This window comes from Trachinotus anak, unplaced genomic scaffold (genome assembly GCF_046630095.1).
Source record: "Trachinotus anak isolate AG129_WGS33_773 ecotype Australia unplaced genomic scaffold, CSIRO_AGI_Tana_v1 ptg000002l, whole genome shotgun sequence".
Classification (NCBI taxonomy): domain Eukaryota; kingdom Metazoa; phylum Chordata; class Actinopteri; order Carangiformes; family Carangidae; genus Trachinotus; species Trachinotus anak.
The window spans coordinates 25,346,236-25,367,571 of NW_027273853.1; the positions used below are offsets into that span (position 1 = coordinate 25,346,236).

Consider the following 21,336-nt stretch of genomic DNA (forward strand, 5'->3'; position numbering starts at 1 on the left):
ATCAGTCTTTGTGAGTGGAGGAGCAAGTGAATTAATAATAATAATTATAATAATAATGACAACAACAAATATTATTTACAAAGCACTTGTTTAAACAGCTGCAAACTGCTTTGCATTAAAGCAATGAGAAAAAAAGATATTATTTTAGGTTTTGGTGGTTTTTACCAGTGGAGACTAAAGTACTACAATATGATTGCAAAAGGTTAATTTAATTGCCTATTTGATCGATCAGTGCTGTTGATTGACAATTGGCAAATTCATTGATCTGCCTTTTTTTCTAAACCATATTTATCTCATACAACAAAGCTGTAAATAGGTTAAAAAGCTCATTTATTTATCCAGTTATGGTTCTCAGTGTTAGTGGAGGTAGCATCTGATGTTCTAGAAACTGCAGTGGTAATATTATAAATTATCTCCATGAATAAAAAAGGACCAATAACATCTCAAGTTAGGCTGTATTATCATAAAGGAATGAGTGAGCCTAACAAGGTAACAACCGGTCCTCTTATGTAACAATATTTTAGATAAGACCTCACACATTATTACACAACAACACTCCTGAGCCTATGGAGATGGAAGGAGAGGGTGCGATGGGGGAGGACGTTGGCACATCATGTTTAGCAGATCTGTATTGCATGACTCATTGTTAAAGGAAAACAGACACTTCATGCAACCAAGCCAGGCACTCATTAACAAAACTCCCTGGGTGGCTGTTTACCCAGCATTCTTTGTAAATCCAATTAATGTTTATCAGACTCGAGGAATGTCTCAGTTCAACTGTCCTCTCTGGAGCAGCAACACAGCACCTCCTCACCATGGGAACGTGCTGCTGTGTCACAGCTGCACGTTCAATGGGCTCAGCCTTGGTCGACAAGGCCAAATGCTTGGTAGTATGTGGCCAGGCTTTCACAGTCCTGTGTGGACCAGTGGGAGGGTGGTAGTCATCCACAGAACTGGAGATGCTGCTATGACTGGGTCTGTTATGGTGCTAAGAGCACACACAGATTCACATGTTGAGAAGCATGGGCCATGTGACGGCCCTGACCACAAGCCAGAGGCCTGTACACATGAACGCTTGCAAGCATGCACAATATGGACACAACTTAAACTGCATGTATGACAGTCTCATGCATACACATGTGCATTAGTAGAAATAGGAAGAGAGGTGATTAGAAATGACTGCAAGCTAATTTATATTGGTAATGATGGTTACACAGGTGTACAGTGTGAACCCTGTTCTCAGTGACACTGATATCCGGCTGTAGTTCAGCAGACGTGAGCTCTCCCTCTAAATGACCGGCTTTAATCCAGGGGGTCCGGTGTCAACCAGGGACAAAGCTGTGATGAGAAACCCTATCAGGGGCAAGGTTCATCAGAATAATGGGGAGGCACCCTCCCTATTCCACAGTGCGTGGGGGTAAAACCTGGGCCAGGTGTGTGGGTCTGCTCTGATAAACAATACTCTCAAGCAGGTCATGAAGTGCAGGAAAATATTCAAGGTCATGATCTAATAGACTGTAGTGAGAGTTTTTGTATAAGGTTGTAAGTAGAGCTAAATTAATAGATTAGTCGATCGACAGACAATTATTCTCCAACTATTTTTATAATCAATTAATCATTTAAGTATTTTTTTTCAGAAAAATAGAAACCATTCTGTGGTTCCAGCTTCTCAGATGAGGCGATTTGCTGTTTGTATCCGTTTTTATAACATTGTAAACTGAATATCTCGGGGGTTTGGACTGTTGAAGACATTATCTTGGTTTGTGGAAAACTGTGATGGATATTATCCCACTTTTTCTGTCATTTTACAAACAACTATATTAGTTGAGAAAATAATTGATAAGAAAAACAATAACAGCCCAAGTTGCAATAATATTTCAGTATGATACAAGTTCAAAACTTTCAAGAACCCTGTCTGAATATACTAAGATCACCAGACAAAGAGATGTACACCTACATAAAACCTCCAATACCTCAGTTCTACAGAAGTACCACTGAATTAATATTTTTGGCACCAAAACTCAAGATTAATCTCCAGCAAGTGGACAAATGCCCACAAATAAGTCATGTACCCATGAGTATAATGTACCATTTTACTGGAAGGATCTGACAACGCTGTCTAATATTAAAAAAGGCTTAAATTCCAAAGGTGGACTTCAGTAGTGAGTCATATCAAATGAAAACGCTCTGCTAGCTACAGTCTCGGGGCTTTTCATATCTTGAAGGAGTGCACTGCATCTGTTGAGAGCAGCTGCTTGCGTCTGCAATTAGTAATGACGCACATGCTCTCCACTCATATCCTCAATTGGAAAAAGGAAAAAAAAACCTTTGAACTAAGAGGAGTCCACTCACAGCAGAAACCCTAATAGCTCCAAATGATGCCTCAGACACGGCTTCCAGTTCCTCGCTGATGTTTAGAGATTTTCAGCCCTCTTATCTGGAGTGTCTTTTGGCTTAACAATCTGCTGGCAGTGCCCTTGCTAATTAATGAGAATGCGTAAGTGAGGGGCCTTTCTTAAAGTGCTGGCTGAGATCAAAGCCAGTAAAAAAGATTAAGTGTTGAAGATTTTGACCAACACACAACTGCAGTGTGCAATGCTGAACATATACAACAATGTATGAGCTTGGTTCGAAATCTATATTTTAGAGGACATTGATCTGTAAGTCATTAAAATACGCCCTCCCTCCCTCACACACACACAGAAGGGATAGGAAATCTGATTTCCCTCATTCCCCATATTTTTGTTACTTACATTGTTTTCCCTCCCTATTCATCTTTGTTCCTCATCAAACCTCGTCAGAGCCTGAATAAACCCTGAGCCCAGGTAGCTTCAGAGTGAGACCAGCAGTGTCCTGTACAATGTGTCACATCAAGGGGATTTAGTCGTTCCTGGTTCACTGGTTTTTGTCAGCTATAAAAGCAAAGAGCTCCAAACTGTATTAAAAGTTTAATCAACACTAAGTGGAAAAGTGTCCTATGGGAGCTCAGTGGGGGAGTCCTGAGGGGCTTTGAAACGCTCTAATCCCTTCATGCAGAAAGAGGCGGTGGGGGCGTTGAATGAGTCCAGTGCTATGTGAACTCGTCCTTGAAGGGCAGATCTGAAAGTTGTGGTACTTTCCAGGAAGAGGAGATGACAGGGTTAACCCAGGTGGTGTCAAAGCAGAGACGTCGGATACAGCATGTGGCCCTATAATGGCTCAGGGTTGGGTGGTTTTGCTCTCCCAACATTTCCAAATGGAAAAAGGGCAACTCTCTCAGATGGTTCAGTGGTGCGGGCCAAGAACATGACAAGGCAGAGTATGTTCCCTCATAAATCAGCTCTGCTGAGTGCACACAATCACCTAAATAACATTTATTTAATGGCCTGCACAACAACACACGGTGTAGCGTTGCTTAGAGGCCCACGGTCACAACACAAAAATATGGCAACTACTGTAACTTGTAATAATATACTTCAGTGGTCAGGCCAACATGGAAAAAGTGTCTCCGTACCTTGATCAGCAGTGGAAAGGTGCCTTTTCTCTCCTTTAATAGCTTCTCCAGCTTATTCTTGGAGCCATTCCTATTCAAATGAAAACAATTAGTTTGATATAACTTCACATAAAGTCACACTGCACATGCACTCATCAGCTATCTCCAGGGTTCAAAAATAAAACTCTTGTAGAAAGAAATCTACTGTCCTCTCTGCCCTTAGCCTTGACTGAGATGGCAAGCATGTTAAAAACATGACATGAATTTGTGAGCTATTTTCTCTTATAGACAGACACAGCTGTACAAGTGAGAGCCTCTTCCACCGGAGCAGTCTTTGGCATAAACTACACTGACACCTTCTGGGCACATTTGTCTTATTTTAAACACATCCTCATCTTTATAGAGGTGTTGAACTGCTGATGAACTGCCGGGAGTGTTAAGTGTCCCATTCAGCATGTGAAAGCTATAAAGAGCTTTTGTAAATGGTGCCTGACAAAAAATAAACACACATCTAATAGTCACATTATGCTTCAGGAATTTGGCTGACTTTTCAAATAGCCCACAGATATCGACTCTTATTCTGAAAGAATGAGGATGGAAGAGGATGAAACTGATCATCCACAGACGCACAGGTGAGTGTGGCACAAACCTCCTCTCTGATGACTTGCCCGGTGCGCTCATGGTGAGGTACATCAACACGGTGTCTGTGATGAAGCGGTCATGTTAGTGTTCAGGCTCCAGGCTCAGGGTCCCGGTCATAACGCAGGGGCTGGCAGCCTGTGTGCCGCGGAGTGTTACCACCACCAGCTTATCCACAACACAGGAGCTGCTCTGCCCGCAACACTAAGTGCTCACCGACTATTTGATTCTCTCTCTCTCAAGAGGAGGGGGAGAGAGAGAGGGGGGGGAGAGGGACTGATGGAGAGGGTGAGAGACAAAGGGAGTCACAGACACCCGCTGGGATATATGTTTACCACAAACTGCAGGTCACAGTATCAGTGCACCACTAAAACCACCCTCTGGCTGCATGATGCACACACTCCACTGGACATCATGGAATGAAAGTTTTTTGACCCAGATGCTGAAAAAGAAACATTACAGGCTACTACTCTTAAAAAGACGATTTAAATATGTGAATTGGAAAAGTAAATGTTACATTTGAAAGCGTTAAAGTACCAGCAGATAAAAGTACTGAGTGATTCATGAATGAATGAAGGAAATTTGGTGGAAGGGGTTTGCCACATGTTGCTGTGTTGACTGAGTCTAGGTGATTGGAAACAGTGAGGTGTGTATGATGGAAAAAATGTAGTATAAAAAGACTGACTTAAAATTAGACATTAGTTCTTTCAGTCTGCCAGTGATTTGTGGATAAAAAGCTGAATATGAGATGGGAAAGCCCTCAGGCAAAGGGATACAGCATGAATCTTTTATGAGGGATTTGTCTCTGGATTGTGAAATAAAACTCTGCTTTATCTCCCTAAAGTCCAAACAGAGCTTTCCTAATGACCCAGACTATACTGCACTGAAAGCGTACACCTGAGACATAGGCGCTGTCTGGCTCAATTATCGTCTCTAACTGACATATGTAAGGGACACAAGCTGTTTCTGTAGAAACCAAACCAAAAACACACACCAGTCAAGTATAAATAACACTGAAGATTAATATCTAATAACCCAAGTATTCTTCTTGTGTTATTATTAAGGGAATACATTGTATTATTAAATTGGCACATACTATAGAATCAATAGTAGTACATTTAGTTAACAAATGGGGATCTACCTCAGAACGACATTCATTAGCTTACTGCCTATTCCTTGTTTTACTGTTTTATATTTATATATGTTTCACCTAAATCTGATGTGACAGTCCTTGCCCAGTAGGGGGAGAGGGCAGTGTTGACAGGGTCCTGAGCGGGTTGGATGACTGTCAAGATACTGTACATATACGTTTGGCATGTGTCACCCATATGATATTGTTAAAAGCGGCAGCTCCAAAAAATCAGTAAGACCCACTTTGATCTTGATCTATGATCTTTACACATATTACATATATTTCTACACCTCTTTTTTATACCCACTTGAGGCAGGTGAACCATGAATATAATTATCATGTAATATGTGATGATGTCTTTGTCTTCGGTCATTACATGTACGCAAAATATGGTGAAAGAGGGAACCAGCTGTCAGTCATACATATTTTTCCTTTTTGTGCTAATTTCTGAGAATTCATTTTTCTGGGGATATCCTGAAACTGTCAGAAATATTCCCCGGGGTGTCTGGACCTTATTTTAGAAGCTGCTGCAACTGGAAACAGTGTTCAGCTCATTTTCGCTTCAACCGAACCTGCCGCTAAAGAATAATGACAGAGCAGGATGGGATCAGTGTCTGTCAACTTAGTCCTGAGTCCCAAGATTTCTTGCAACAGAATAACACACTTCACAAAACTCAGACCAGTTTCAAAAATGTGGTTTATTTAGAATAAACAAGGCAGCATTACAGCACCAGTCAGAGAGCAACATTCAGACATCACTTTAGTTCTGCACACAGAGAATGGTTACAGCTTTTGTTTTGCACCTTCAGCTTATTTTATGACCAGCTTATTCTTCTGTAATTATAGGCAGCAGTAAACATGAGCACCATTTGAACAGACAACAGAGACAACTGAAGTTTACTGAAGCAAGTTTGAGTTCGAGAATAACACAGAAGATCTTTTCATCAGTATTAAATATCTGCTCTGTGCAAGAGCCCTTTCTGTTATTATGCTTATACAGCGATGCAGGGTTGTGATAGTGTGATGATTTTATAGGCGGATTGATTTATTTTGTCCGTCAGAAAGGTTGAATTTGTCACCAGATGACTCATACACATGCAAACACATACACACACCAAACGTACCAAACTCTTGCGTAATCATACAGCGCTGGTAGATGTTTGTTACATGACTCACGTCATTAAAAACCCCACTTCACTAAATTTATTTTAGGTAATATTTAAATCTGTCTTTTCAGTATCAAACACTTGCCCTCTGTAGGCTTTCTTTAAAGGTGGGCTTTTAATGGCTGTTCAAGGTTCCCTCCTTCACATGTGGAGCATCCATTTAAATGTAAAATTCATTCAACTGGCCCTGTCCAGTGAATTATCTTTATCTTATTTTACTATTGTTTTGATGTCACAGTTTGCGTCTTCTGACTGAAACTAAAGCTTCAGTCAGAAGACGCACAGCTTTTCCGAATCATTAAAAACGGATATAATCCACACACTTATATGGCATTTATTCTTATAATTACATATCATTTTAATTCACATTTGGATTTGGTTCTAAGATGCAACCAATAGAGGTGGAATTTCTCCTATTTGTCTATAAAATCTTAGCGGTTTGAGGACATTTGAGAAGCGTCCTTTAGAGAATGAATAACGGGGCCATATGGTCTTGATTTTCTCTACTGACCAGCCTTCAGGTTAGAGAGTTTGTCTGTGTGTGAGAATGAGTGGTACTGAGGGAGAGGGTTATACAGAAATGATAAAATGGCAAAGTTTCCTTTCTTCCTTTTGAGATTTTTGTTGAAACAGCTTTGGTGCACACCCTGCTCTCTCTTCCTCTGTTTAACCCTTCACAGATATCAGACGGAGAGACAAAAAAAAAAGCACTTATTTCTTTGGCTGTCTACTGTATGCTCACAGACTTGTCTCCCAAAGAAAGTTGTGACTGAGGAGAGGCTGCAAAAAAATGGGGCTTTGCAAAGAGGAGGTAGCAGCTGTAGGTATAGTAAAAAAAAAAAAGGTGAGATCTGATCCTGGTTCAGGTGTGATGAGAGCAGATTGAACAGGACTGGACTGATGTCTGAGGTTGTGTTATGGTCGTAGCTGAGGCTGAGGTCATGGCTGATCTGAGAGCAGATGTTAAAAAGAAAAAAAAATCATTAGGTTTCCTTAAAGGGAGATAAAGATAAAGGAGATATTTGATTTTTAATATAACATAATAGTTCAAAGTGGCTGAAAACTTACTTCATCCCAGGTGCTTGTGATGATGTTTTTCGTAGCCTACTGCATTGTTAGAACTGGTACCTGTCAGTGAAAACATCATCATGTCAGGCAGGTTGGTGTTATTTCAGACTCAGTGATAATAGTTCACATTACCTCACTTACCTAAGTAGTCCTTGTAGTCCTTAAAGTATTTGTGCCTCAAGCCACGTCCATCTGTAGACGAAACAAAAAGATGACATCTGATCTCTTTAATGCTACACATTGTACTTTGAATTCTTGCTTAAATGGCAATAAACAGAGGCTTTATGTTCTCTTCATTATATCATTAGGTTCATGTTGCAGCCAAGTCACTCACATCTGTATATTTTTAGATCTATTAAGAAGCAGAGTTTGACACTTGGCTGCATTATATTGGCCAAGAGACCATGCCAGAATCAAGACAGCTGCTGGCACAGCCCAACAGCCTGTACCTGTGCCTCGATCCTTTATAAGAGCACAAACTTATGAGAGGGGCTCCATTAGACAGACAGAGATTAGTTGCAAAAATGAAATTAAGATAAGAGATGATGTGTGTAGAAGAATTGGATTGGATTGCATTGGATGGATTCAAATCACATCACATGGCTAATCACTCGGCTGTTCGAGTTAGCAGAAGTGCTCTGGCCTTACCGGAGTTCCCACGTTGCTTGATGCACTGTCCCCGGTTAGGGATGCCAGCAGCAGGGTTTCCTGGGTTGATGATGTGGCACTCGTAGCCTGTGGGGCAGTGGAGAGGCTCGTCTCCATCCTCAGTTGTACTGCACGCCTCAGCTGGTGGTCAGAGAACATACTGTGCATCAGACGAAGTCACAACATTTATTGTTGTTTCCCTGCCCTCGACCAGCCAATGGCTACGTCTACTGCATTTTAATATTTTCTCCCTTTTCCACACCATGTCAACTCTACAAATTTCAGAAAACCTGCAGGAACCTTTTATTACTTTATTCACTGAAGAAAAGCACTGGAGGGAAACATGTGGATGCCCAGCCTTAAATTCCCCTTATGGTTGTGTCTCAAGATGTTTTTCTTTTACTGTATGATTGTTGAATAGATGCCCAACAAAGTCAGCATTTCATATTTTGGACATCAGCATGTGACTTTTATTGCTGATGTTTTTCATTTGTTAGAGAGTTAAAAAAAAAAAAAACGCAACACCAATACACAGATAACAGGGTGAAACCAAACACCCACATTCAGAGTGAAGGGCTGTGTTTGATGGAGTGGTGAAAGCTTATTAGGCGAAGATGCTGTTGCATTGCGAGCACTGAGAATCAGTCAGGTGAGAGTTTTCTAAGACGACCGTCAGGAGTTACAAGTGTTTTCTCTGACTGATCAGGTGTCACTCACCTTGCAGAACCTCCTCAGGGCCGTCTAACAGCCAGCCGTTCCCCCCCAACCACCGAGGCTTGGGCTGCACCAGCCAGTCCAGCACTGTACACACACACACACACACACACACACACACACACACACAAGCCAAACAATTATACATAATTTTCTGAGAAAAAGAGCCACACACACTTTCCACTTTCACAAAAAGTACAGACCAAAGCAAATCTCGTTTGAAGTAATTTAACATTTTGAAGCCTTTGTCCTTGGTAGTCCTACTTGGTCTGCTCTGGACTCCATCTTCATGTAACCTTGACAAATTATAGTTCCCCTGATTATAGGATCTTTGCGAAACAGCTGTTGACACAGAGTTGCCTTCAGATTTTCTTGTACTCATTCTGGCTTTTTATTCATAAAATTAAAGCAGTTGCATTTGAAAGGAGACCAGGGTCATGACTGACTGACCTTTATACATTATTTTGTATGGGGGTGTCTGGGAACAGGTTAAGGGCCCATTTTGCTTCCCAAGCCGCTCAGCTTTAACATATAAACCCTGCTCTGTGTGGAACCATATGTAACCGTCTGCTGACCTGGTGGCGGCTGAACAGACTCCAGGCAGGCGTAGATGCAGCCGTTGTAGCAGCAGCGTTTATGGCGCTCACACTCTGAGTCTGACCGGCAGCCCGGCACCTCGCAGGCTCGCTCTGGCAGCATCTGGGGTGGGGGTGGACACCGGTCGTTCTTCTGGTGCTGTGTGGACTGGGGGTGGTTGGCGTACTCATAGTCCTGAGAGACAGAGAAGAAGACAAATGACCCTGACCCTAAAATAATATTGGCAGAGGTTCTGGGTCTATCAAAAGCTGCAACATGCTCAAGTGTGGCTAAAATCTAATAATAACAGGAATATTCAGAATCAGAAAACACTGGTATAGTAGCATAAAATGTTTGTTGTTAAACTTTAAGAGATATAAATATTTGCTTGTGAGGGCCACTTGATGACACATCACACTTCACACAGTGTTGAGAGTTGCACTTTTTAACCATCAGAGGGCAGCAACGGACCTAGGTGAACGCTTTTCAGCACAGCAGCAAAGACACTACATGTTTGGCTTTAGTATGCATGCCTGCCTGCTAACGTCTTGACCTGGATTGCGAAGGTGATTCACTGTGGGAACACACACCTCCCCAGTGAGTCTGCAGAGAGAAAGTAGGCCACAGGACCCTGAGCCAAGCAAAGACACACTTCACACATGTCAGTGGCTTTGGCAACATCGAGTGCAGGCCTGCATGCACACATGCACGTACACGTACACACACACACACACACACACACACACACACACTTTTCCACTGTTGCTATAAAGAAATAGATTTACTCATGCATGCCTATGGAGCCTGTATCACAGCCATGGCCTCTGTGGTGTAATAGTTCTTACCAAGCTGCAGCTCTTTATTGATTCCGAGTCATTGGTTTGGACAAGCCCAGGAAAGAATTTGTTGGTTTGTACTCTTTCACACAGCTGGTATCAACTATCACAAGTTTCGTGGCACAGTGTAAGAGGCCATTCATTGTTGTGGATTGTGTACACATGAGAAATATTACAGCAAGAAGCACAGCTGCCCTCAACAAAACAATGTATTTGCCTTACAATGTGATCAAGTTTCCAATTTGTTCCACTTCTTTCTTCTCACTGCTATGAAATGAGGAATAATGTTCTGTTTACTCTCTGGTCTAACATCAGCAGAAGAACATAACGAGGGGGGCAATTTGAGGATATTTTAATTATAGCCCATTGCAGGAGTGCTATATGGTTAACTGTGAACTCTTTGAGCTTCTACTGCAAAGGATGTTATCTAATCAGGTATGCCTCGAGGTTCATTCCTCACCTGTTCTCAACATTTACTTTAGTGAAGTTCATTGCGTTTTCCCACCAGTCAAAGACAAGTGTTTCCTGTTAGTTTCTGTCCTGGTTTAATGATCACAATGCCTTTGTTATTCAGTCATCAGGGTTGTAACTGAAATTGTATTTCTGCAGAGCTGTTTGTCATAAGACCCGAGAACACACACAGTGTTACTGACAAACAAACACAACCACAAAGTTTCGTCGTCTTCTCAGTTGTGTGGGTGAATTTCCCTGACATTCATTTGGCTTGTCGGGGTGCTCCAGAGAGAGAGAGAGAGAGAGAGAGAGAGAGAGAGGGAGAAATGGGTGTTTTTTTGTACACTAGATTAGTAATTAGATAATCAGCTTGTGGGTTGCACACGATCATTAAAACTGTGCTGTTTATTTGGCAGGCTTACTGAACGTTCTTACAAACCAGCCGGAAAAATGAAAGCAAATGTTTGGCGCTGATGGTGGTATCACACACACTGTATGTGTGTTCACTTTAAACACACATTAATTCGTTCTGGCAGCTGCGAGCTTAGTGGGTGGATGGTTATTTTGGGGGGGTGGGAGGGAAGGTGGATTCACACCATAGAGGGATGGAGGGAACAATGTGTGGCTCTTACCGTCAGAACTTTTTAAAGTTGCTTTGAAATAGGCGTATTACTGCAAGCGGTGGAAGTTTTGAGATAAGATGTTATCATTTGGCATCCATTGTAGGGTTGGTTATTAAGTTCCAACACTTTTTGGGTAATTTCTGAAATGTGTCTTTAGGTCTGAGACTTGAAAACTGTATTGTTTTGAAAGCTGGCATTGAACCCCTGCTCAGTTTCTTAGCTTTTTTACTTATACTTTAATTAGAATTTTCTCCTACTAAAAGCTGCAAAATTTCATATGAACAATAGATTAAATGACTATGCAATGTAAAAGATGTCACTCATAGTGCCCATCCCCTGACTTCCTTTCAGCTTTCGATTATCTTTCACGTCATTGTTTTGGTTTTAAGACCTGCAACTTTACAGCTCTCATCTGTCTGTAGATGCAGCAGGCAGCTGTTTTCAGTGGAAAAGCTTTCAATATGCTACTTTCTCAAGTTAGCGATTTAGCTAAAGAGTTAGCTAAAAAGCCAAATAAAAGGAGAAGGAACACTGAACTTACAATCATCAGGTCGACAGAAACGTGACTCCAGATGAATGTTAACTTTACAATGACTGTATCTGTTCCTTTCAGTGTGATGATGGACACAAACAAGTCTGTGGTCTCACATACTCAGACTGGATTTGCTACGAATTTCCTCTCTGTTGTTGGGGATGATATAACTTGGAAAACCTCACTGCTGGCAAATAAAAGGAATGTCTGGAACATCAGAGGCTCCAAATGAAAAAGTGAAGCAGTGGCTAAGTGTGTGTGTGCTGAGCACTAATCTGCCCCATTGTAAGACCAGTAAAACTCCTGTTAACGCCTGTTTTTGTCGCATCGATTTATCATTGAACTCCCAAAAATTGTCCATGTATCACATGACCCACCTTACTAGATATAGTTACCTCTGCTCGTGCATCCTCCCACACACTGTGGACTACAGTTCTTTCATACCCGTCAAGCGAGAAAGATGGAGCCACAGTGGTTCACTATGTCTCCTGGTACTATGAGATATATGAATGAGCACTACAAAGTCTGCTGTGATTGGATAATGACATAATGACTACTGCCGTCTCCGCTTGTCTTATATCCGATCTTTCCCCAAAGTCTCCTGCAAACGTCTCCTACAAAATGTAAAGTGCTCTTCCTGTTTATGTGTGTGTGTGTGTGTGTTTGCATGTGTAAAGTGTGAGATTGGTTGTCCACATGAATGCCATACATTGCTGAAGCCATTCATGCTTCAGTGTGTGTTAACTGTATTATTCCTTAAGCCTTACCAATAACGACAATGCTGCTTCCAACATTTTATTTATTTAACTGCACTTTTGCCTCCATGTCTGTTATCCAGCTCTCAGGCCTCCTCTTGTGCTGCATCATGTGTTTGTATGGCCCGCCACCTCCATGCTCTGCATCCTGAGCTCTATCACACAATGCTGCACACATCTCTCTGATGTTCCACATTGTTTATTTACACTCCTGTCTGCCGTGCCGCTCTCCCGTCGAGACGCTGCCAGCTTGCCTGTGTGTGATGTGGATGTCCATCTGTGGGCATATGTTCCCCATCTCTGTCTGCCTCTGTCTGCAACACTGTCACTATCTCTCTTCCTCCCTGATTTTTCTTTCGCCTTGATTTTTTTTCCCCCTGTCCCTTTCTTGCTCTCTCTTTGGTGTTGAAAAGCAGTGGGATGATGGTGGCTGCATAATGATTGATCTCAACTGCTCTTTTCCTCTGTCTGTCTTTCCTCATCTCTCTCTTTAGTTGTCTTACTCAGCGCTTTATTGGGAGTTTGTGACGAGAAGCCACTGGAGACCCTGTCTGGCTCCATTACTGCACTGAGATCAGGCCATTCATGGTTCCATGCAGAGATCTCAGAAAGATACAGAGATTTTCTGTTTCCTTTGCACAAGGATACATGCACGCAGAGACACACACAAACACACCCAATCTCAGACATATGCCCATATATTACTGCAGGGTCAAGGTTCTGCATAAACATGGCAAAACTGTGTTCTTTCATACAAGTGTCAACTCAAATCTACTAAATGAAGTAGCCCACAGGACACATCTGGTTAGCTTTTGAGTTGTCAGGACCCATTTCCTCTCTCTAAACCAGCAGTCAGGTTGGCAGAAAGATAGACAGATGTGCAGATAGATGGAGACACAGCCAGCTGAGCTGTGAGGCAAACAGACAGCCTGTAAATCCATCAGAGATGAGAGTTTCCCTGACTGATAAAGGAAGACATGCTGACAGACAAACAAGTAGATGCACAACTGGGAAACTTGGTTGCAGACATACTGGAAAAGAAGTGATGTCTAACCTTAAAGTGCAGTCAAGAAGAGTGAAGCCATGTGAGGTGTGGCAGAGCAACTTTGAATGCAGCTACTTAGTTTTGGGGAAACAGTTGGAAATAGTGTCTGTGTCAGTCATAGCCAGAGGTGAGAGAGAAGGCTGCGTTAGAGTTCCCCTAAACTACTGTATTACACCTCTGTTCTCTGCTTAGGGTTAGGGTTAGCAGGGTAAGGTTAGGCTAGGTAAGGTAAGGTTAGGTTAGTTTATTGGTTTTACAATAAAAGAAAAATAGTGCAACAATTTCAAGACAATTTCATATTTCAGCACAGCTGTATCTCTACTTTAGCAGCAGAATGATGGATACAAACATGTTTGTAGTCTCTCATAACCAAATCAAAGGAAGGTCTTGAACATCAGAGGCTCTGTATGAAAAAAAATTGATGCAGAAGTTGATGTGAAAATGAGTTTGTCCTTTTTGGTTTGTGTGTGTGCGACTTATGGCACTGGATGGCGGTTTGCTCCAGTGTAAGCCCAGCAATGTGCCGCTGACCAGCAGGCTCACATCATCTGACGGGGATTAGTCCTGTTTAGAGCCACACACACCAGTTCACAAAACGACTGGTTACAGGTCTCCCTGTTTACCTAAGTATGCTACTGTGAACTTTATTTTTTATGTGCTGTTAATGTCTTTGCTGCTGAACTGTGAACTGAACCTTGTTACAACTTTTTACAGAAAACCTTGGGTTGTTTGTTTATTAAAGTGAAATGAGATTTATTGGAAAAGTATTTTCAATGTATTTTGCATCTCTGAGCTAAGACACATCTGATATACAGTATGATGAAGTTTCTGTGAAATGCAAATTTAAAGTTAGTTGGTTGTCTTCTACACTAAAATTTGAATTATGTAGACAAATACGCGACGCTCTCCTTAATAATATGCAACACCATGCACCTCCCAGTGAGAATAATATACAAAAGATGGCACTGAAGCTATATTATGGATATCCAGGCTCTCAACACAAGCTGAATTGATTTGAATCATGTTTTGATAGGTAGGTTAAGAGTGTGTCTTGTCTTGATAATTTTGAATTACTGCAATCAAATGTATCTGGTATGTGATCCATCCCTCCCTCCATTAGTTATACAGCTAATCCTGTGAGGGTTGTGGGAGGGCTGGAGCGAATCCCAGCTGACAGTGAGCACGAGGCAGGGTACATCCTGAACAGGTCACCGTCTCTCAAAGGACACACTGGAAAGTGGTACAATGAAATTAATCCATGTGTAGTGACTATATTCGCAGAGCTAATTGGTGAACTGCTGTACTGCAGTTAGTGAACTAATTGCTAACTTGCTAGTGAACTGGGTTGGTGCTAGTCAGTCACAATAGCTCCCAAAGGTTCTGTCTATTTTCTCTCTGCAGTTCTATTTACTCATCTGTGGCAATTTGTTCACAATTGTACAACAAAATAGTTACAAAATAGTTACTTAAGGGCGACAGCGAAGCTCTCAAAGGTGGAAAACTTGCTAGCTTAGCTCAACTGCTAACGGTATAATAAGTTCAGTGGATGGTGTAACATAACTAATAAGTTACGTCTGCATCTTCTATTTTGGCCTTCCAGCTCTCCGTCCCCTCAAAGATCAGCACTGCCAAGATGGCTTGCTTCAATGACAACAGCAAAATTTAATTCACTCATTTTGGCAATTCCATTACAATTAATTGAAATCATTCCAAAATTTCATGGTATTTAATGCTGGTGTGACGAGTCCTTTTCACAGCCAATGCTTCCCAAGACTGTGTTGCATTTGTCACGCATTCCCAGGATTTGAAAGGCCACAAACTATTTTCTAATGAACTTAAATACATTCTTTGCATTCAGCAGTGAATGAAATCCTATGTAATTCAGTTGCATTTCATACATTCTCAACCACTGCAGTCAAAATGTTACTTTTAATCCCTTTCAATTCAACTAATGACATGGATCTCTCTTATTTGAAGGCACTAGTGGTCAATACATAAAGTAAGTTAGTCTTATCTTCACAAAGTATAATTTCCTTAAAAGCTGCAAATGTCCCTCAGCTTTGAAACAGTGCATGGATCTGTTCTGTTTCATGTAGCAGTCAAACAGCCGGCCAGACCAAGAACAGGAAGTATACACGTTTCTGCAGGGTCCCAGTCTTAATACCAGGTGCCGTCAGAACAGTCCACATCACATCAGATAAATGAAACTGTTAAGATTTGTGGTGGTAGCCTCGCCTCAGACACAGTTACTGCACAATGACATGCCCTGACAGGTGTGTTATGGCTGTAAGAGTCTAAATCATCCGGTCTGTGTGTGTGTGTGTGTGTGTGTGTGTGTGTGTGTGTGTGTGTGTGTGTGTGTGTCTAAGTCTAAGACCTGTTTTCCATCCCTCTTGATTATAAGCTTACCTCTGATGCCTAGTTCTAACTTTTCCACCATATTGCATGTTATGTATTATTTGACATGCAATTTCTCTGCCAAACACAAAGAGGAAATTGGGAAAGTGCTACCGGTGACCTTTGAACCCTGTGGCAGGGGGAGGTCTAGATAAGAGAAAGAGACATGGCTCTGATCCCTGAGCCGCCTCGTCAGTGAGACCATCTGACAAAGAGGTCAAACAGCCCCCTTTCTGGTAAGAACTTTATATACAAGTCAGATAAATGAAGTTAAGATAAAGCCGGTATGAAAACACACATACACACACACACACACACACACACACACACACACACACACACACACACACACACACACACACACACACACATGTAGAATATGTGTACATATATATAATATATGTAGAATACATTCTTACATTCTGATAATATATTTCCAACCATTTAGGACTGCGATTACACATCTTATTTAAATACTACTACTACTACAACTACTACTACTACTAATAATAATAATAATGATAATAATAATAGTAACTTACAAACATTGATAATGTAATTAAAATGAAAATGTATTTGAGACTCTTAAAGAGCATTTATGCTTTTCTAAAACTGAGACAAAAATAGATTTGGCATGACTTGTGTTTTTGAAATGCATTGTGTAAATCCAGTAAATTGGAAAATCTGATTGTATTCTATTGCAAGCATTTTGATAAATGTACCTACTTACTGGTCTTACCTAGAAGTTTTGACTGATTTGAATTCAATGTGTACTCAGATAAATAAATCTGCTGAAATCTTCTATATTCAAAGAACAAAGAAGACCATGAATGCAGGACAGGTAGTGAATGTGCTGCTGGCCTGGTTTGTTACAAATCTTCACAAATTTTGCTTTTTCAAGACACATTATTACATAGTGCAGTGCCTTCGTGAAACACTCTGTGACTATAATTTGTCTTTCTCCACAGCCCTGGTGTTATGAATGAGGCTGAGGGTGTTTGTGTACATGTACGTGTGGGGGAGGTGGCTAAAAAAATGAAAGATGGAAAGATGCAGAGATGAAAAGGTTCAGAGGGAAAGAGACAAACTCCATCTGCACAGTCGTCTCAGCATGTTCCAATTACAGCAGCTTTGAAGCAGAGTCCAGCAAGACGGTGCTTTTGGCCCATCCAGAGAGCAGGAGGAGACGAGAGAAATACATTTGAAAGAGGGAAAACGGGGGTGGTATACTGAGAGCCACACATGGGTGAGGGGGAAGAGAAAGCAGGCCAGAGAGAGGGTGAAAGGCTTACTACTGCATGTGAGAGAAGGGAAGAGAGATAAAAGCTGAAAATGAGAGAGACGGGCCAATGAGGGCACAAACCAGTTAGAAAGTGAGAACATTGAAGAGCATGAGGTTTCACAGAGGAGGAGAGAGAGCAGGAGAGGGAGAAAGAAAGAGAAGGCAGCACGCTACAGTGAGCCCTTGTTAGAGATGATCAATCAGCGACACAGAGCTGAGTTAACAAGCAGGGGCCCGGTCTGCAAGTTCAGTTCCTGCCCTAATAATCCGCCGTGAACACACACACACACAGAAACACACACAACACACACACAAAGACAAAGGTTGTACATCCAGTGTGCTCTTCAATTACTCATATGGAAATCTGAAAATCAGCGACTTATTCCAACCTGTTGCACACTCCACTTTCAGCTCCTCATCAAAACTAAAAAACTTCTCCTGTCAATGAAGATTTTTCATGCTTCAAAATCAAAGTGTGTCTTTGCCAGTGGTGAAAAAAGGTTCAGATCCTCTCCAAGCCATATAGAAAGTCCTGCATTCAAAACTTAAGCATTACCAACAAATTGTACAAATGTGTCAAAAGTACTTGTAGAATTTCCCTGCGGCATTATTATATTATTATATTAAAGTATAATCAGCAGTTTTATGTTGTAGTTGGTTGAAATTTAGCTAATTTTGACTACTTTAAAGTCCTATATATAATTATGCATCATATTTTAAAAGGTGGTCACATGTTTTGTTTTTAAAATCTTAATCTACAAACTACAATGACGTAGATAAGTAGAAGTAAGTAATAGTAGCATAAAGTGGATGAGCTCAAGTAAAGTACAAGTTCCTCTAAACTTAATTATCTGTACTGTGACTATCAAAGGATGCAGCCAGCAGCCAGTTAGCGTAATCCAAAGGCTGGAAATAGGGGACAAAAGATAACCTAGTTTTTTGATCCATACTGTAACCGAAGTGTAAAAACTAATATGTTATATCTTCTCTATTCATTACACCTGAAAACTGAAATTTAAAAAAGACAAATTGCTCCTGTTCTGGAAGTCAGTGCTCCCATAAAACCCTCACTACTTGTTTTTACACTGTGTTTTTGTACAAATTAAACAAACAAGCTGTAACATTTAAATTAGTGAGCTTTGGATGTGGTGGTAGGTGGATTTAGTTGTCTGTTATGCTAAGCTAACAAGCTGTTGGATAAAGCATTTTAGTTATTAGACAGATGTCACAGTGGCATCAATCTTCTTATCTAACTCTCAGCAAGAATTAAATGTACTTCCCAAGATGCTGAACTATTCCTTTAAGTACAGTGCTGCAGTGAATGCACTTTGTTCATTTACACCACTGTTCTTTGGGTTATTGTGCTTCAGGTCTGAGGTCAACTTAACCACCTCTCACCTCAGCCACAAAACTGCTCTTGCAGTGTGAACCCAGCTCTCTGTAACAGAGCCGGTATTGTACTGTAACAGTGTGATCTCTCACCTACTTCCAATTTGGAGGCTTTTCTAAAAAAACAAAAAACAGCCATAATGAAGAGATAAAGCAGAAAGCCACACACTCACATGTGCACATATACAAAAGTCAAAGGTGAGGTTAGCAGCCCCACCTTATGGTTGAGTCCTCTTTTCCTGATTCGCCTGGCATCACTTCCTGTGGACAGGACCAACAGGGACAGCAGCAGCAGCAGCAGCACAGAGCCCGGCATGGTCTGTGTCCTGCACCCCAACTCCAAACTCTCACTGCGTCTCCCTCCTTCTCCTCCCTTCCTGTCTTGGAGGTATTCCTTATTCTCCCGCTTATCCCAAAGTTTGTCCTCTAGTTGTTTCCAAGTCCTCTGTTGCGGTGCCTTTCCAGCTGAAGCAATAACTCTCCGGTGCTCATGTGCAGCCAGAGATTACACAAGCCCCTCTCCCTTCAACAGGACCTGCCTTTATATCCGCCTGAGGAAAAGTGCAGGGAGGAATGACAAAGTAGAGGGAAGGAAGGGGAAAGTACAGAGGGGATGAATGGAAGCAGTGTAGAGAGGAAACAGAAAGAGGAGAATAGTTAGGGGAGCAAGAAAGAGGGGAAGGGAGAAACAGCAGCTGTCCGTGCATCAGTTGTTGAGAGCTGAAACTGTCTGCTGGCACGGCGTACGCACATGTCTCTGGGAGAGAGGAGGGGAGGTGAAAGGAGGGAGGGGAGAGCATTAGAGAGGGCAGTGCGTGTGAGACCTCCCCCTTGCCCTCTTGTTGCATCTCACAGCACATCTGGTGATCTTTATGTGAATTTGACAGAGTTGTGTCATCGTGTGGTTGGGATGTATTTTATATTCTGTGGCTTTGCTTCAAATGTTTTCCTGACGTGTGGTATCGTATGGAGAAAATAAATGGCTCTGATAAGTGTGGGGTTTGAAAATACTTGTGGGCTGTAAGTTTAGAATTCAAGCATGTACGTGGTGGAACTATCAACTGTCCAACATCCGTGTTTACATTCCTGATTTTTCTTCAGGAGAGGATATGCATGATTTAATACTTGAACCCACCTGAATGAGGACACATGTGTATGTGTCCATACGTGCACACTCTGTTTAATGTGTTTGGAGAGGATGCAGTGCGATCTCGGTGGCATTGACCCAGAAAGAATGAGAGCATGTGGTGCGTTCCAGGGTAAAGGGGCCTCTCTCCATCTTCTCTTCCTTCTTCATGTATCTCTCAAGTTGCTCTGTCTCAAACTAGGACACCCCCCCGCCCCCCAAGCTCACCCCCTACCTTGCCACTAAACCTTTCTCTCCTTCCTGTCCCCTCCTCTCTCTCCATTCCCAGTGTCTTGCACTGAAAGGGAGAAAGAATGCTAAGCCTGCACAAATCTCAGTCATTATTAGTTTTACAGGAGCAGGGCTTATGTCACTGGGAGGCCCAGGCTTCACTTACACAAAAGACAAAGTAAAGAGAAAAAGTGAGAGAGAAAAAAGAGAGCAAGAAGGGGGACATATAGAGATAGTGGAACAGGGCAGTGGAAAAGACTGGATGAAAGACTGTGTGAAAATGATAGAGCGATAAACCTGATGCAATGGTTTGGGAGCATCATTATGATACAGAGGGGCATTATATATTTTGGAAATGACCATTCAAGCTTCTGTACATGATGCAGTTTACATTGATAACAGTGTTAAGTTTGCCCCTTGAACTTCAGCAGCCATCTACAGCTGTAGTCTATAGATTTTATCAGCTGCACCGAGCTACAAAGTTAAGCTGAGGTTGCTCCATTTGTTGGTTTACAATGTCAGCTCCCGCTGCTTTTTTATTGTTTCAAGCTGACTCACTTTAAAGGGAGGATGAGAACTAATCAATGTGCCTAGTGAATGTAAGGGCATCTATTGTTGTTCTATTCTTTAAAGTTTTGCTCTTGCATTTTTTGTTTTTGGAAAGGCTAAAATAAAGACCCTTTACCGTACGTATGAGGTTTATTACTCTTCTGACACAGCACCATGTAAGCTACACCACACACACTGAAGAAATCCAAAGCTTGACAAATGCTCAGGGTTTGCTAAGCTATGACTGCACAGTTGGTTCAAACCAAATTCTTTTAAAACTGTGCAAACACTTGTGTCCCTTGGATTATTTACAGCAATTTGGCTATTTTCTTTTTTCAGATTTTCAGACTCCTGAGAATATAGAGAATGGGATCATATACATTTAAACATTTAAATATCCATATTTGAAACATGAAGTAGTTAGGGTTGCTGGGCTTACTTTTCTTATTCTTTATTTTTTTGCTGTTGTCTAAACCAACTTCAGTTCTTCAATGGGGGAAAAACTGCAGCTGCAGTAATATTTCCAGACATGTTCTCACAGACATCATCCACATCCTGCCTCCTTCCTAAACCTGGAATGTACAGTATACATGAATATTAAATAACGTAAACAGCTGTATTCATGCCTACCGAGGGCTGGGACACGCACACATACTCTACTGTAACTCCGTACACACAAAAGGATACACATACAGTATTTATT

The 21,336-nt window shown here is 41.5% G+C and overlaps 2 protein-coding genes across 2 annotated transcripts in view; both read right to left on the minus strand.

Annotated features, from left to right (window-relative positions):
• dyrk4 (dual-specificity tyrosine-(Y)-phosphorylation regulated kinase 4) overlaps positions 1-4,264 on the minus strand; it is a 25,741-nt gene extending 21,477 nt beyond the window's left edge. The window contains exons 1-2 of the mRNA XM_071457996.1: positions 4,122-4,264; positions 3,494-3,563 (exon numbers count right to left, since the gene is read on the minus strand). Coding sequence (XP_071314097.1) covers positions 3,494-3,563; positions 4,122-4,165 — 114 coding nt within the window. The 5' untranslated portion in view covers positions 4,166-4,264. The remainder of the gene's footprint in view (positions 1-3,493; positions 3,564-4,121) is intronic.
• A 1,658-nt stretch (positions 4,265-5,922) lies between these two features.
• wfdc1 (WAP four-disulfide core domain 1) lies at positions 5,923-19,457 on the minus strand. Its single transcript, XM_071458071.1, has 7 exons — positions 18,945-19,457; positions 9,415-9,610; positions 8,843-8,926; positions 8,126-8,266; positions 7,619-7,669; positions 7,478-7,537; positions 5,923-7,359 (listed from the first exon to the last, which is right to left on the minus strand). Exons 1-6 carry the CDS (start codon positions 19,041-19,043, stop codon positions 7,479-7,481), a joined length of 630 nt encoding a protein of 209 aa, XP_071314172.1. The 5' UTR covers positions 19,044-19,457; the 3' UTR covers positions 5,923-7,359; position 7,478.
• Positions 19,458-21,336: the final 1,879 nt, after the last annotated feature.

Coding starts and splice junctions, on each gene's coding strand:
- wfdc1 (XM_071458071.1), bottom strand. CDS start 19,043: ATGCCGGGCTCTGTGCTGCTGCTGCTGCTGCTGTCCCTGTTGGTCCTG. Junction 9,611..18,944: donor AAAGAGGACTCAACCATAAG/GTGGGGCTGCTA, acceptor TCTGTCTCTCAG/GACTATGAGTACGCCAACCA. Junction 8,267..8,842: donor CCCTGAGGAGGTTCTGCAAG/GTGAGTGACACC, acceptor TCTGACCACCAG/CTGAGGCGTGCAGTACAACT.